At 47.5% G+C, this 17,326-nt stretch overlaps 1 protein-coding gene across 10 annotated transcripts in view; it reads left to right on the forward strand.

The window, feature by feature from the left end:
* ARHGEF5 (Rho guanine nucleotide exchange factor 5) overlaps positions 1-17,326 on the forward strand; it is a 36,643-nt gene that overhangs the window by 11,717 nt on the left and 7,600 nt on the right. For 3 of the 10 annotated variants that reach the window (XM_038155533.1, XM_038155528.1, XM_038155531.1), the window contains exons 2-6: positions 10,275-13,821; positions 15,203-15,284; positions 15,657-15,721; positions 16,002-16,261; positions 17,135-17,295. In XM_038155533.1, the coding sequence (XP_038011461.1) occupies positions 10,290-13,821; positions 15,203-15,284; positions 15,657-15,721; positions 16,002-16,261; positions 17,135-17,295 (4,100 nt within the window). In that variant the 5' untranslated portion in view covers positions 10,275-10,289. Of the gene's footprint in view, positions 1-6,846; positions 7,567-7,672; positions 7,732-10,274; positions 13,822-15,202; positions 15,285-15,656; positions 15,722-16,001; positions 16,262-17,134; positions 17,296-17,326 lie in introns of those variants that run through there. The other 7 variants (XM_038155534.1, XM_038155529.1, XM_038155532.1 and 4 more) reach the window with 4 other exon arrangements.

Below are 17,326 nucleotides of genomic sequence, written 5' to 3' on the forward strand. Positions count from 1 at the left end.
CTCTGGTCAGTCACAAGACTTTGTTATTCATTTCCTTTCTATTCCTATCTTGCCTTCTGATGATTCTTTTCTTTCTGTTCTTTTAGTATAGTTTTAATATAGCTTTTTAATATAATATACATGATAATAAAACAAATCAGCCTTCTGAAACATGGAGTCAAGATTCTCATCTCTTCCCTTGTTCTGACTGCCTTGCAAAGACTACATCTGGTGAACCCTGAGTGTGTGGCAGTGATGGTCACTACACCAGTGACGACAGAAGTGGCTTCTACCGTGGAGCTGAAGAACTGAAGACCCTGAATTTGGGCAGAGTTCATAGCCAAGGCTGATCACAGAGGACCTTCTCAAATTTCCCAGACAGGATGTCCGGAAGCCTTCGCAGCACAGAGCAGCCTGCTGAAGCCGGGAGGACACTGTCCCAAGGCACTGTTAACTCTTCCCTTCTTGGAAATACTGCCCTTCACAAAATGTGGGTGAAAAAAATCTTCAAAATGTACCTTCGGAAAGGGAGGTTCCTTTCTCTCGTTCAGAGAAAGATCTTATTATCCTCTGGCTACACTGGGCATGCAAGGACAGAGTTCATGTGGTGAAGAGATATTTATATGAGTTTTTCAGATGGACAAAATTCCATGGGTTTTTTACAGATCTCAAATACTCCCTTGATTTAAATATCTGGGCGTTCATGGATTCTTATTTTAAGGAGACCTATGCCCGTGGTTTTGGTTTTCCGAAAGTCTACCCGACATTCAGATGTCTTTTGCTAGTTTTGGTGTGCAGGGCTCCCTTGGCGGAGTTCCTGCTCTGGTGGAGGGAGTACTCTGCCCCCCTGCCAGACCCAGCAGGAGAGAAGCCTGTTGAAGGACACAACCTCCTGGTTTTAGCTCCCCCTGTGTCGAGGGGAGGCAAGGCTTTGCCCACGGCTGAGGAAAAGGTTTTTTCTGCGCCTTTGGAGCATGTTCAAACGAAGCCGCTTTTCTCCCTGGGGGTTGGGGAGCTGGTCCCACCTCCCGGGCGGGTGGCGCCCGTCCCCGCGCACCCGCCGCCCGCCCGGCTGTTCCGGTGACTGCACCTGCACTGCTGCACCCGGAACCGCCCCTCGCCGAGTTCAGCCGGTTGCTAGGCAACGCAATCGACAACAACGGTTCAGCGGCGCTGCAGAGCGTGGGTGCGCCGCCGCACCCACCGAGAGAAGTGGCCGGCAGCTCCGCGCTGGACACCCCGCCTGAGAATGCTCTGGCGGCCAACCCCGCGGCCACACCACACCCCCCGCCAGCTGTCCCACCACCTCCCGGGCCGGCGGCGTTGGTCCCCGCGATCCCGCCGCCTCCTCCGCCCCTCGCAGGGCTGAGAGAGCCACTCACTGCTCCGGCGGCAGCGGCCCTGCCCCCGCTAACCCCGTGGGAAGTGCCGCCCACGGCCGCTCCTCCAGCACAGCCAGTGATGGCTCAGACCGCGGCGGCCCTGCCCTCGTCTGCCGCTGCGGCGGGAAGTGTTGAAGCTGTGGATGATCCCGCCCCGCCTCCTGCTGGCCTGGCTCCCGTTCAGCATGCCTGCTGTGATGCTGAGGACAGCGACCAGCCAGTGAGACCAAGAGAGACAATGGCAACGTTTCCCCGCGCGCCTCTCGCACCCCTGCCGGACCCCGTGGCGATCCCACCGCCTCCTACCGACCAGATCCCAACTCAAGACGATGCTGAGAACGGTGCGGAGCCCGCGGGACCATCTCCGGAGCCGATCCCGTCATCCGCGCTGGCCCCGCCGGCTGTCCCAGCGGTCCTGCCGCCCCTGGCGGCGGCTGCTGTGGTGCCTGCGACTGACCCAGTGCTCCCCGTGAGTTCGGACCGTCCCGAGCCGTCTGCCCCTGGGGCTGCGCTGGGACGGCGGTGCCGGCGACCAGCCTCTCCCTCCGTGGAGGAGGCGTGGCTGATTGTAGGTGCCGCCCTGCTGAATGGTTTCAAACTCAGCGTTTTTTGCGGGCCGATTCGCATTTGGTCGGGAGTTTCTCGTTGAGGGTTGGAATGCCTGCTTTCCCCCGCACGCCCTGGCGGCGTGAGGGAGGTGGTTTCCGAAACCTCTGCCTCTGGCCCCGAGCCCGAAGCGGGTCGGGGTGGTGCTGAGGGGTAGAAAGTGGGAACACTGGCATTTGCATTGTAGGGGCAAGAGAAACAGTGCAAAGCGAGCATTGCTTTCTTGCTTTGGGGTCAGAACACCCCTAGATCCAAAACTGAGATCTCCGGGAGACCTCTCCCGCAGCTGCCAGCGTGCACTGGTGATGCTGGGGGGAGGAAGCATTTGGTCACTCCTGCTGCACTTGCAGCATGGTCGTACCGGGTTGTGAGAACACAGAGCCCGCCTCACGGGCCGGGTCTGGGCCGTTTGGCTCGCTTTCCTGGGCCAGGGCCTCCGCCTCGGCCACTGCTGGGTTTGGGAGCTTTGCTTCCCCCACCTGGGCCTGGGCCACCGTTCTGTGGGCCGGGTCTGGGTTCCCTGGTCCGCCCACCAGGACCAGGGCCGCCGCAGGGCCCTAGAGGCCACTGCTGCTGCTGCTGCTCTTTCTGGAAAAAAAAAAAAAAAATTATATAAAGAAAAGTTGAAAGAGCTGGCAGGTCAAAAGCATTGAAAAGCCAAAAAATTAGCCTCAGCCCAAGTCGTTCAATTAAGGGCTGTGGCCAGAGCGTTCCAGAAATTTTCTCAAAATTGTTTGATAAATGTTAGTGGATTTTTGATAATTATTGATAGTTTTTTTCTTGAGCAATTCTTTGTTTCAGCATTCTGCAAGCCTCTTTCAGGACCAAAAGGGACTTTCAGAGATGTCAAAGAGGAACATCTTCAGTCCATGGACTTTCTCCTGAAACTCAGATGTTTGGACTTGAAACAATGAACATTCTTTGCATGAGTTTTTTGCATTTTCTCATATTGTAAGATTGTTTCAGTGATATGATAGAATTTGATATTTTACAGGTGAATAGTTTCTTTGGTCATTCCACATCAGCATTGATTGAGGTTTCAATTTGCAACAGATAAACCTCTCGAAGTGTTTGTTCTCTCTTCTGCATGGGCCCAGCAGATGAAATTACAAACACATTTTCTTTTCAATTTAATTTAAATAAAAAGGGTGAAATGTCACAGATGTATTTTATGAAAAATCCTTTCCTTAGGATTTTTCTCCTGAGAAGCTGAGAGGCCTCAGGAACAAAATGTAAACAATGACTATCTGCTGCTGTGGAATGCAACAGGTGCTTCCTTGATTGGTCCGTGTTAGGTGTTTCTACTTAATAACCAATCAAGGATGCAGCTGGGTCAGAACTCTCTGGTCAGTCACAAGACTTTGTTATTCATTTCCTTTCTATTCCTATCTTGCCTTCTGATGATTCTTTTCTTTCTGTTCTTTTAGTATAGTTTTAATATAGCTTTTTAATATAATATACATGATAATAAAACAAATCAGCCTTCTGAAACATGGAGTCAAGATTCTCGTCTCTTCCCTCATTCAGACTGCCATGCAAAGACCCACATATATTCCTACATGCCTTTTGGATGGATTTTTTTTCTTTCTTCAGCTACAGTGTTCATTACAAAGCTCCATCATTGCTACAGTATTATCAAGTATTTTTGTGATTTGATTGTGATACAAATCTCATAACTTTTAAAAATAAATGTCATTGTTGGAGTCATAAGGTAATTAAAACTGATATGGGGAGCTAAGCCTGAAAACATGCATTCTGAGGGCATAACACAAGGATAAATGTGTGGTTTTGTTGTTGTGGTTTCTATCTCATGGGATTCTGAATCCAACAATTTTTTATTGTTCTCTCCAATTGAAGGTACAATATTGAAGTCAGAGAATGACAGTTTTCTGCTGTTCTAATGGCTGATGACACTGTGCTATCACTACCATGGAAAGTGCAGTTTTATGGGTATTTTAGCATTTTTTTAGTTGCATAGGATGTGTTTTACCTATTCATACAAAAGCAGAATTTTGCCAGTATATTTATGGCTGGGTATATGTCAGTGTTTAGCTTGTCAGTCATCCCACACTGCTAAAATGTTCCAGCTTTATCTTCTGAGGGCTCTGACAGCTACCAGAAATCTGACAATTTTCCAGGTGGAACTTGGTCTGGCTGTGAAAGAGGTTATATTACCTGTTTGCATTAGACAGGATAACTTTGGAAGGCCTCTCTGCAGGGCAGGACAGTTTGTCCCAGTTCAGCTTGCTGAATATTGTTCATCCTTATCTGCCTGTTAACTGTGCTCAGAATGGGTACAGGTTACACAAATGGCTCCACTGTGAAGACTGGGTAAGGCCAAGCTTTCTAGTGTGTTTCCGGTCCTTTGATGTCTTAAGGGCATTTGCATCTGTCAGAATGGTTTGGTGCAAACATGAGCCTTCTTTAATCTAAGATTCAAAACCAGCAGCGTGGGATTCTGGCTCACACATCCATAGCGTAGTGAGAGACTCTGAGATTTCTGCCTCTAACTGGAGAATCTGTCCCATGAAGGTCTTGAGTCGTCCTGCTCAAAGAGGAACTGAGGACTCCTGGGGTTCATGGCAGACATGCCATCTAGGAATGTGTACAGCATGCTGCTAGCAGCTACCTCTGCATAAAATGTCACGGGGAAAGTAATTTGGGAAGTTCTTGCCTCCTTTTGTGCCCCAGATGTTTCTGTCACTTGAGTCTCCATCCCCAGAGTTTGTGGAGAGACCTGCACAGAACAATTTGCAGTGACTCAATACATTACTTCCACTGTGGGAATTCTGCTGTTCACCAGTTAGTGTCAATTATCTTTCTACTGAGCTCAAGCAGTGAGAATCACACACTATTCTTGTTTATTCTCATATTAGAAAACTGCAGAATATCACAGCTTGCCCATTACTTTTATGAATATAAACCTAACCTCTGCTTAGAGTGAACTGGTTTTTTGCTTTACAGGTGACCCCATTTTATCTTAAGAATGAATCACTTTTATTGTATCTCTGGGAAGTGCAACGTACAATCCAAGCCACATTCTTCACTTGCTGTTTGCCAAATGTTCAGTAGCAATTTCCAAGATGAAATTGTGTTCAATACAAAATTATGTTTCTCTGACACTTTTTTTTGTTAGCAATAAGTATTATAATCTACCTAAATAGTAACCAATGTAAGAAAAGTATGGAAAAGTATCCTTTTCCCCCCCCCCCTCAGTTAGTGAGTCATTAGATAATTAATAGGCTCAGTGTATCTTGAGTGTGCCTATGATGAGTGAAAGCTGGGACTGGGTGTGTTAAAACTTGGGCAAACTCTCTGCACTGGTGTGACTGGGAGGTCTCACCTGTGTTTCTCAACCTTGAGTAGCAGCTCAGATGTATTTTCCAGGAGGTCAGGTGCTTTTGGCAGCTGTGTTTTGTTCTCCCCTGCCTAAGACACCTGAGGCAGCTCCTGGTTCCCAGAACATTACCAGCACTGTGTAGCACAGCAGTAGATTCTACATTATTTTGCTATTTTAGATCATCTTATTTCCTTCTAAGTCTTTTCCTTCAGCAAGCTCCTTCTGCTCTCAATGCCCTCAAAGCTGACTGACTCCACGTTACATTATTTCCCTCTTTCCTTCTTATCTCTAGCACCCTGTGTTATCTCTTCCTGAGCTCAAGAGTTTTTACCCCCCTCCTTCACCTCCCTTGATGGGTTGTACAGCGATAGAGCAGCCCGAGGTGGTGTGTGAAGACTGGTGACTGTTTCTTTGCAGGGGAATATGTGCAGTGGGAATCTCTCACGTGGACATGCAGCTGAGGAAGCCAGCCTAGGCATGGCAGGACTAGCTGAGGAAATATAAAAATTGAGGCTTGTTGCAGGGCAGGCTTTGTGTTCAGTTTTCCGAGTGTCTCACCAAACTGAAGTCCACTGTGTGGCTTCCTGGGAGAGATGGTGCTGTCCTGCACACTGAGCTCTGGATTTTGTAAGGAGAAAGGCTGGCTATGAGCTGATTCAAAACATAGAATGATAAGAAGTTGGAAGTGAGCTTAAAGATCACCTGGTCCCAGACCCATCTGCTGTGGGCAGGGACCCCTTCCACTAGCCCAGGCTGCTCAGAGCCCCATCCAATACTGCCAGGGATGGGGCAGCCACAATCTCTCTGGGCAACCTGTTCCAGAGCCTCACCACCCTTACAGGAAAGAATTCCTTCCTAATAGCTAAACTACATTTCCCCTCTTTCAGCTCCTTGTAAAGTGTACCTGAATTGTGTGACCAAGATGATTAAACCAAGCTGAAAAAGGCTCAGAGCAGCCTTGTTGTATTTTGGGTGGGTGTTAGAGCCAAACACGAAACTCTTTCCTGCCTGAGCTGCAGTCCTTAAAGCCAGCTTTGGCATTTCTACACCATGTTGTGGCTGTGTTATCCAGCAAGGATAAACCCAAACTAGGGACTACTTAGGAAAACCTTTGTTTCAATGAGAAGAAGGGTGTCCTCGCCCATGCCGCTCAAACATTATTGTGAACGCCTTTCTCCTCTCGCTGCCAGAAGCTCATGGCTGCAGCTAGGCTGGAGCAGCTCCATCCCCACGTCACAGGGCAGGACTCTCTCTGATGGGAGCGTGTTTGCAGCAGCCTGGGCATGTGGGCTGCTCCATGGCCTGCGGCAGGGGAGTAGGATGGGGAGTGGGGCTGAGGGCGGCCAGGCGGCACCTCGTGCCACATGGGGAGGGCCAAGGTGGCAGGCAGAAAGCTCCATCTCTCCCCACTTTTGGAGGAGGAGGATCTTGGGGCTCCACTTGTGTGTAGCCTTGCTTCCCGGCTAGCTGAAGGGCTTGTCTGTGCTTGATAGTACTTGTTATTGCTCCTTTCTTGTTTGTTGGAGGAGGGGGGGAGGGAAGGTGAGGTACTTTAAAACCAGAAGTGTTTGTCATCTCCGTCCAGGTGAATTAACCCACAGTGTGAGGAAGTATGACATTCACGTTGCCTTTTGTAATCTGGGAAAGCTGTGGATGGATTGTGCCCTCATGCTTTTACTGCTGTCCTTTCTTGCTCACCCATGCCACATCCTTCACCCTTCTCCTCTCAGATTTTGTGCCTGTGACTGCAGTAGAACCAAGCATTGCCTCTGTTTTTGTGCTTGGCATGTGGCCAGCTGCTCCCTCTCAGTTTTCCAGCTTGGAGGGGTTCTGTGCACCCAGAATCACCTAAAAGCTGAGTCCTTGGGAGCTGAATTCAGTCTGGTGTTTCTAGGCCCTCTCTAGAGAAGAGCCTGAGTGGCTTTATCTCAAGAGAGAACATCACTTTACCTTGTTTCACAGACAGAGCATATGAGGGAGTGATGGCAGCTGATCATCTGATCCAGTGAGAGATGTGAAAGATCAGTAAACCCCAAAAGGGGAAACAGTGAATTATCTTTGAGAGTTTGTATATCCTGCCTAGTGGCAGAGGCTAGATAGGTCCTGTGTGCTGCTCTGTCACATTATTGGCCCTGCTGAAAATGCTAATTGAAAGTTTGCTCGGGTAGCTGAGCTCCTGGGGGTCTCCTGGGCCCTCCTGTAATGGAGCAGACCTGCATTGGGAGTTTAACGTGACTGCTCCACAGGCACTCTCTTCTGGTAATTACTGGGCTCTTGTACATAGCTGCTCTGCATGCAAATACTACAGGTGCTGTCAGTCTTGTTTTATTATTTACCTTCCATCTCTATGAAATCCTTATTGCAGATATGTGTCTTCTGCTATGGTGCACCCAGCCTTCGACCAGGAGGTTAACAGTTTCCTTGGTGAGATGCATAAGTCCTCCCCTTGTGTCTCTGCAGAAAATTTGCCTGCTCCTTCTCCTGCCTCACTTCTCAAAGCTCCTCTCTTGCTTTCCCTGAGGTGTGCAAAACACCTGGCAGTAATATGATAAGACAAGTCTCACTTGGCAGCTTCCAGTGTTGATGTGCTGTGCACCTCCCTCTACCCTGCCTCCCATTATCATCATGGAACAGCTCCAAATGCAGCTTTAAACTTGTCCTTTCACCTTTCCAAATCCCTTGCAACAGCCATGGAGGTGGAAACTAGCATTTTGAGCTTAATAAGAGGATATTCAGGGCTGTGTACATCTGTGAAACAGCACGGTGAGCAAGAGTTCTTCTCCTGACAAAGTGTGGGCTTGAGCTTGAGCACTTTACTATTCAGATCTTTGAGAGCCATCCTACCTATAGTAATAGTAAATATTCCTTAGCCAGCAGCTTAGGTCTCCCTAAACAGTCTCTCTGCTCTTGGGGTGCTTGTTTTTGAAGACTGTCTGTATTAGGTGTGAGAAGTAGTATTTTTCTAGGCCTGGAGCTGAGTAGACTGAGGTGGGGTAGCCAGGAGAGCCAAGTGCAGTGTAGTACAAGAGGGATCTGATGTGGAACCTTTGAAAAAACAGTTTAGCAGTATCCAGGTAGTTTAGTAGCAGCTGACAGCAGCTGGAAACTCCATGGGAACTCCCTGAATGGACATACCTCTTTGAAACAAACTGGTTGTTAAAATTAGAGCTGTTAGAGCTACTCATTGTTTGGGAGGGAGAATCCAAATTGCTGAAAAACCCTGGTTTTGGCCTGGTTTTGTAAGAAAGACTGTATTTTCACTATAAACAAAAATTAAAGATTACATAAGAAAAAATACACAGGAAGTAGTTAGCTGATTAGTTAACTCAATTAGCTAATTCAGTTATTTTCTTTTTTTTTTTTTTTGGAATTAGGTTGTTCAGCCTGGAGAAAGGAAGGCTCCAGGGAGACCCCATTTCAGCCTTCCAGTACTTAAAAGGGGTGTATAGAAATAGGGAGAGCTACTTTTTACATGGGCAGGTAGTCATAGGACAAGGGGGATATGTTTTAAACCAAAAGAGGAGAGATTTAGATTTGATATTGGGAAGAAATCCTTTAATATGAGGGTGGAGAGAAGCTGTGGCTGCCCCATCCCTGGAAATGTTCAAGGCCATTTTTTGCTCAGGAGCTTTGAGCAGCCTTGGATAGTGGAAGGTGCCCCTGCTGGCAGGGGGTTGGATCTGGCTGATCTTTACTGCCCCTTCCAACCTGAACCATTCTGTGATGACAATGCAATTCTGCGATGAAGTTGTATAAAATGCTTCAGTTCTAACTCCAGAGCATGCGCTCCTTGCCTTCAGAGCAGGTGTTTTGTTTCACTTGATGTAAGAGAAAACAGAAGCTAAGCCAGCTTTCAGGCCAGGTGTGCCCTGGCCGTGGAGCTACCTGGGACAGTTAGTTCAGGTGTAATTATGCCCTTATTTCTTTTACTTTCTGTGTGGGATCAGAGGTTGGTACTTGTGACTACAGAGCCACTCTAGCACAGGGAAATCACCGTAGAAGAAAAGAGGCATCCACAACAGTTTGTCTCTTTCTCAGGTTTTTCCCAGGTAGGGATTTGGGTCATGGTAGAAGACAGAGAGATAGAAGTGGTAAATCCGATTCTTCTGTCCTTTTCACAGACATATCCTAAATGTGCATTCCCTACTGCTTTGTCATGTCTGAACTTCAAATGCAATAGTGGATGGGAAGTTCCACTATATCCTTTTCGAAACTGTCCAACAATCCTGAGATGGCTTTTTTTTTCCTTTCCCCCTCCCTAAAAGAGTAGACTAAATGATGACGTATTTTCTCTTTCTAGTCTGTAGATTAGTCCACACACACCAGAGCTATTCCTCTTAACCCATGTGGTGTACAGCCTTCAAATATCCTGTATCTTGTGTCATGTCCTAGTTACCTGTTAATCAAATTCATATGTTCCTATGTTTTGTTAATTAATTTCTGTGATCATTTGCAATGAGTTCCAGACCTACACAGAGTTCTGCAAAGAGAGCCATCAGCTCCAAAGAACAGGCAAAAATCAGAGAGAACTTTTAAACTCGGCGCCAGGAGTATTTGTCTACCTTGCCCCATGAAAATCAATGGAGATTTTTGAAAATTTTCTTGTTCTCTGGATGCCTTCTGCTACCCCCTTTTGGGTGTGAGATAACCAGCCATGCCCACCACTTTCTATAAGTTGCCCTGTGGCCATTACAGAGAGCTCAGCACCTCTGCTCTTCAACCAAAGTCACTTTCTGCATTTGCATGTGAAACTAAAAAGACACCAGTGGGGTCATTTTGGTGTTACTCTCATACTTCAAGCTTACATGTGATGTTTGCCTATTCTCAGTCTTTGTGTTTGTTTCCCTGCTCTTATCACCCACTAGGTATGTGGTGTTGGTTTTGGTTTTTATCAGCTGCAGTAGAAGCAGTGAATTAGATCTATGTATCATTGTGAAGTAGTAACAGAAAAATGCATTTTTCTTCAGCAGGATGTGCCACTGATGGAGTCTGAAGAAACCAGTGAGGGAGGTACCACTCCCCCAGGAGCCAGCAGCATCACTGGGGAAACCTGGGATTCTTCAGCCATGGAAGGAGAGCATCATGCCACTCACATAGCAGCCAAAATGAGCACCAGCCCATCTAACTCTGCAAAGGGACCAGAGCTCAGTATGCTCAAGGACTGCCTTGCTGCTCCAGGGAAAGCAGCAGAGATGCTGGGCAGACCCTCTATCTCTATGCAGAAAGTGCCAGCAGGACTGAAACAAGGCCAAGGGGATACAGAGCCTCAAAAGGGACTCTCAGAACTGCAAGGAGAAATGCTTTTAGAGGAGAGTGGACTGGATTATTCTCTGAAACTTAGGCAATTGGAACTGGTTGACCTGGAAAGCAACCAGGACCCTTCTTCTCACAGCAGAGTCCAGGATGAGCCAGCCCTGGGCAGCCCCATCCTGCAGGCTGTGAAGCTCAGCACTGAGTTTCCTCAGTGCTGGGCAGAACTGGCTTTTCATGGCTCAGACCCTCAGGCCCAAGAAACTAAATCCCCTTTGGCTGATGCGATTTCCTCTCAGAGAGAGACACCTAAGTGCTTTTTGGTGTGTAAAACTGTTTCAGAAGGACATTATAAGGCTGAACCTTTTCTGGATAACATCTCCAAGGATGCTTTGCAGGAGGTTGATGCTGGTGCAGAGCAGGAGCAAAGCACCAAAAAGTTGGCACCAGCACCTGATGAGCAGCCTACCTCAGAGGGAGCAGTAGAAGACACATCTAAACCTTACACTTCTGAAGATGTTCAAGAAAGCTTAAGAGCACCCCAGGGTTTGGAAAAGAATACAGAATCTTCCTCTTTCCATCAGTTGTCTTCCACCTTAACATGTGACAGCCAAATTAGTTCACTACAAGCAGAAGGAAACAACTCACCTGGTGAAACAGGGAATACCAGCATGGTCAAAGACCAGGGAGTGGTTCCTAAAGAGAATTCATCTGCTTCCAAATGCCTACATCTAGAAGATGATCACAGAAAAACTGAGGGCAGACCTGCCCCTTCAGCAAAGAGTACTTTCCAAGGAAAGAGTGCTTCTAAAAGGACAGAGGAAGTGAATGCTTCATGGCATAAGGAGCCAACTTGGGAGGAGACAGTGTCTGAACTTCAGCAAGAAGAGGAGGAGGAAGAGTGCAAAGAGCAGAATCTGCCGGAAGAAGGCAAACCTTTGGAGCTCAAAGATCAGAAAAACAAGGAACAAAATGAGCAGGAACAACTGCAGAGGGAAGAGCTCAGACTGGGGGAAGAGCTGAAACTAGAGGCACTATCATCAGCTTTTGGGTCAGAGATATTTTCTGTTCCCAGGCATAATGTGGATGTGTGTGGTTTGGAGTATGCTTCCTTGTCTGAGCAAACAGGATCAGTATTTCTTCCTGGGGAGCCTGTCTCTGTGGATCAGCATCCTGGTGAGGATGTGCTGCTGAAAGCTTATGTCACAGAAGCAGGTTCTGGATGTCAGCCACCTGTTGTCGGCCCTCTGTTCTCAAATAACCAGAACCCAGTGGGGGAAACACCACACATGTGCCATGTCTCTGACCAAGCAGAAGACTTGGAGGACTCTGGCCGCTTTTCCATCGGTGGTCAGGATATTGGAGAAGCTCACTGGGATGACAAGACACGACTGGGCAGGGAGAATGAGCGCAGTGATGGTCATGGAAAAGCTGTCCAGAGGTTTGATAAAAGAGATGCATCACTCTGTGGAGGGGTGACAGCACCTTTTAGCACAGAGAACCCAGAGGCTCTTGTTCCAGCACACCCTTCCTCTGGTACCAGTAACTTGGAGCCACCTGATCACATAGATCTTCATCCTATAACAGGAAAAGCTGAGCTTTGGGACTTCATCCCAGCTTCTCCCTCAGAGATCACTTTAGCAGTGTCAGCATCTCTTCCAGAGCAGGAGGGTGCCAGAATATCCTCTGTGACCCCCAAACACTGTCCTGGCACCAGCCTGAACAAGCTGCCAGACTCTGCAGGGAAGTCACCCAACCAAGCTGCTCCTGCACAAGGGTGGAACCCAACACCAGCAGAAACTGCTGTTGTAAGGACAGGTGCAAGGGAAGCCAAGACTTCCCATGAACTCCTTATTTCTGAGGAAGGCTTTCATGAGGACCTTAGTGGCCCATCTTTCTCTGTAATGTACACAAGCTCCCTTCCTCTACAAGGGGGCTTTCCTGGGGATAGCAGGTCTGTGGCTAGTATTGCAGGACCTCTGGAAGCATCTCAAACACCAGGAAGGACTTCCACTCCCCTGAGCCACCCAGAGACAATTCAGCAAATCTCTCCCCAAAAAAGTGCCCTTATACAAGGAAAAGAAACGGCAGCAGATGTGGATTGTAAAGCACAAGTGCCTTTATTTGATGAGCCTGACTGCAGTTTATACCAAAAAGAGCCTGGATCCAGAATTTCCAGTGTCCTGAGCACCCTGACTTGGCCCTCCGAAGATGATACAGTCCTTGCTGTGAACCAGCAAGGACAACCTCTGTCCCCTGTGTCCCACTCAAGCCTACCTCTGGTGTCTGAGCCTGATGCCAAACAGCTTCCTCATCCTCCTTCCCACATCCAAAAGCCCAGTCAAGCTCAGGCCCCTGCACTCCATGCAAATCACCTTGTTCCACCTCCAGCCCCTGAAGGTTACCCGCTGCTGGCTCCTGGACTGCACTCCAGCCCCCCCCTCAGCTGTGGGATGGATGATGGTAAGCTGGGAGCCATTCACCCTGCTCCAAGCCGTCCTCTCCGGACTGCCACCTCTGCATTTGATGCCAACTCCGTGGCCTCTGCTTCTGATGGAGAAAGTCTAGCAGAGAGAGATGACCTTGTTCCAGTGAGTGGCAAGTGGGATCTTGGTGACTCAGGTCCCCATGATACAGAGACTTCTGATGACTCAGGGGTCAGTTTGCTGACTAAAAGTTTTTTGGCTCTTGGAAACGAAATGTTGGTTGGCTGCTCTGACACCAGCCCTAAAACAGAAGATCACCACATGGATATAGAGAGTGGAAAATCCTCACCTGACCACCCTTCTTGGCTCTCGTTGGAAGGCCTGATAACATCCCCAGACTCCAAAAGCAGAGACTCTGCACAGCTCCTTCCAATGCTTGCATTCACCAATCCTGTCCACTTCCTCCGGCTCAGCCCTCCATCGCCACTGACCACCAGAACAACCTGCCAGGACAAGGAGCTGCGATGGGAGCAGCCCGCAGGTAGCTTTGGTGGGGACACAAAGAACATCCAGGCTCCAGTGGCCGTCACAGAGAAAACAGAAGGTGAGAGGAGAGTCAGTGAAAGGCTGGAAGGAGGAGAACACCAGCCAAAGGAAGAAAAGGCCAAACGTGCACCCTTGGAAAAATCATCAAGTTGGCCAGACAAAAAATCTGTTGGGGTAGCTCTGCAGGACCCAGCAGCCAATCAAGAAAACCCAATTAAAAGCAGAGTTAAAACCAAGGACTGGCACCGTCAGGGCCTGAAGAGGATGTCAGTACCACCAGACATCTTGCAGCGTGAGTCCTCTCTTCCATTTCCCTTCCTCCTTCCCTCCTCCAACTCAGAACAGTTATCAAGAAGTAGGATTAAATTAAATAAACAATGTGATGGAGAGGCATGAGAGCAGAGATGTTAGCATGGCTCTTGTGCCTTTCTGGTGATATTCCTTGCTCCAACCCTACAGCCCTCTCCTATCCTGCCCCAAGCTTCCCTTTCCAGCTGTCCCCTTCCTCTCAGCTGCCCTGTGTATCCTGCTTGTTCCCTTGAGTGATGCATCCTTGAGGGATGCACTCTGGGGCTCAGTCTCCCCATTCCACGCTAATACCTCCTACAATAAACTCATTTCATGGGTCCCTGAGTCAGTAAAGAAGAGCCTTGCACACACCCTCAGTAGCCCATATCTCTTATCAGTTGTTTATTTGCTGCCTCCCCTTATTTTGCAACTGGCACTTTTAGGTTCCCACTTGACCTTCTAAAAAAGATGATTTTCCTGTGAGCGCAGGATTTGAGAGTACAGATAAGAATGAAAATTTGTCAAACCCAAGGTCCCAGCTTGCACAGAAGTCAAATCACTGATGTCACAAATGGAAAACATGCATCTTCTGTAATGCAGCTCATTCAGCAGTACTTCCTATCAGGATGTATGTCTGCTCTTTAATATATCTTACGTGACTTTAAATAATTACTTCTTTTTAGCTCTTACTGTAGTCTATTTTTGAAGCTCTGAAACATGCTGTATTTTTGGCACAGGGGACAAGGAGGGGGATATGGAAGGGTGTAAAAGGTTTGGCAGAACTTGAATATCAAGATTTGTTAATATGTTTGACCTGTAATTTCTTGATTCCAAATTTTAAAATATTCTAGGCAATAGTACTGTCTTTCCCCTTATCCGTAACTGCAGCTCAGTCTTTGGGCTTTCTTCCTTTCTCTGCTTCCAGTTATTTCAGATTTAGAATTTCTTCACACCTTATTTGATTAAATCCCTCACAAATCAAAAGGACTTCTCCAATTTTACACTTTGGCTCCACTGATCTCCTGATGTCTGGCCCTAGTAGCTGAAAGTGTAAGGACAGCACCAAACAGGGCACACAGGCAATGTCTTTGCTTGCAGAACTGGAGAGGGAAGCTCTTAGAGTTACTGTCACTGCCTAAAATGTCAGCCTTTTTCTTTGTGTGAAAGTAAATGTGGCAAACAGATGTAAAGTGTTATTAATGTCAAGGATTATTAAAACTAGAATGTTTCTGACCCAGAAATAAATGCCACGAGGGCACCTGTACTCCAATTCAAGACTGCCACTTAGGTGGGGTATAGGTAAGTGGTATCTGTGTGTCATTTGGATTGTAGATTAGGTCTAAAAATTGACTGATGTGTTTACTTTTCAACTGTCTTCTATGCAGAGGTTTCTTCTGTTCCTTCAGAGGAAGAAGCTCACAAGGCTCACAGGGAACCACCAGTCACCTCAGAAACAGTTATAATGCGGTGAGTCTCTCAGAAAGACCCATAGAATTTGCCCCAATCCCTGTGCAGCACAGACACCTCCATTGTTTCTGATTTACCAAAGATGATGATAAGGAGAGGAGAAAACTTTAATTAAATGCCATAGGCTTGTGTTTCAGTCTGTGCTCTCTTGAAGAGAACCCTACTGCAACAGAAGTATTTCTGTGCCTTCAGGACAGCCTTTCCATTAAGCCAAACTTTTCCCTTTGTGTCAAGTAAAGCTTGTGGAACTTGAGCTTGTTGGAAAATAAGAGGTCCCTGTTGTGACAGAGCAGTTTCTAAGGTTTGGATAAGCCATCTCTGGTGCTGTGCCCTTCGTTCACTCTGTGTTTTGAAATCCTTATTCCCTGGCAGAGAGAGGAAATCTGCAGACACAACAGAGAACTTCAAGCGCCGGCACTCCAAACTGATCAACTCCTGTAAGTACCTCCTGCCTGGGGTGCTGTGGCAGTCCCCTCTCTGCCAACATCTCTCACCCCTGCAGTGACCAAAAAGGAGAGGGACTCCTGCCACGTGGTGGTTGTGAGGATGTAGTGTTAGAGAGCAGGGAAAGCAGCTGGAATCCTGCAATACACTCGGGCAGCTGGGGAGCTTTGCCTGAATTTGGCTGTCCCAGTCTGGGGCAGAGTTTTCTCCAGGTTGGAGTAGAGGGTGACTTGCTACTACAGAAAAGATAAATGTATGTGTCTTTCTCCACAGCAAGATTGCTGTATCAGGAGTACAGTGATGTGGCTCTGAACAAGGCCATCCAAAACCAGAAGAGAGTGGATTATCCGGAGGATATAGAGTCAAGTTTCCCAAGTTCCCCGAGGCTACGGAGGAAAGTGCTGTCTCCCCAGGACTCATATTTGCAACGTCTGTCAGTCTCATCTAATGCATCCCTCTGGCAGGATATCCCCATGATACGGGGTAGCAGAATACTGCTTAACATGTCCCGTGAAGAACAGAGGCTGCAAGAGGTAAGGGGCAGATGTGTCAAAGTAAATGGGATGGTCTTGTAGTCAAGAAGGAGTCTCTTGAAGAGAGGTTAAAGCAGAGAGCAAAATCCGTGATGTGGGAATGCAGGTGATTGAGGCAGAGGTCACTTCTATCCCTGGAAGCAGCATGGGGTGTGAAATAGAGCAATGCCGAAGCGCTGAATTTTAGAGAAAAGCAGCACTGAAGGATGGACTGCACTGTATAAATAACTCTAAGAAAACAGACATGGGGAAGAGTGGGAACATGATAAGGAGTTTTGAGTATGCTCAATGCAAAAGGATGTGTAAAAGTAGAAGACTTGCAGCATTCTCCCATACATAAGCTTGTAAGAAATGCTAATAAAGCCACGGTAAATTCTATTTTCTGTGGTAGAATAGGAGTTTAGCAAATTGACCTGTGTGAATTTAGCAAATTGACCTGTTTGAGCTGCAGGGCTGAGAGGAGACTGGGAGATGTATGGATTTAGCACAATGGTACAGAGAAACTGGGTAAAGAAAATGAGAGGATCTGAGAAGTGGACAGGAGGACTCAGACGACAGCATGGGAAGCATGATGAAGGAAAAAAGGTGTGTGGTACAGATGCTAGACTTTATGGGAGCTTGTGAAAATGGTGTTGAGGGGAAATAAAAAGTAAAATGAGGGCAAGTAGCTATTTTTAAGTCATACCACAAGTCTGTTTTTTAAAGAAAGTATATAAGTGCATGCTTGCCCTTCCTTTCTAAAGCCTCTCTTCTGTAATTACACACTCCTTGCAAGATGTGCTGGGAGGTTTTCCTGCTTTGCCCCTATCTGTAAGATTCCTCACAGACTTGCGCAGTGTACTGATGTTGTGCTCCCTTGTGTTCTCTCCCAAGGCCAAGTTTGAACTGATAATATCTGAGGCTTCCTACCTGCGCAGTTTGAACGTGGCAGTGGATCACTTCCAGCGCTCGGCAGAGCTCCAAGCGATGCTCACCAACCAGGAACGCCAGTGGCTCTTCTCCCGCCTCTCCGATGTGCGTGATGTCAGTGCCAGGTGAGACGTGGCCCTTTGCTTCCAGGTCTAA

This window comes from Motacilla alba, chromosome 1A (genome assembly GCF_015832195.1).
Source record: "Motacilla alba alba isolate MOTALB_02 chromosome 1A, Motacilla_alba_V1.0_pri, whole genome shotgun sequence".
In the NCBI taxonomy this organism is placed as follows: Eukaryota; Metazoa; Chordata; class Aves; order Passeriformes; family Motacillidae; genus Motacilla; species Motacilla alba.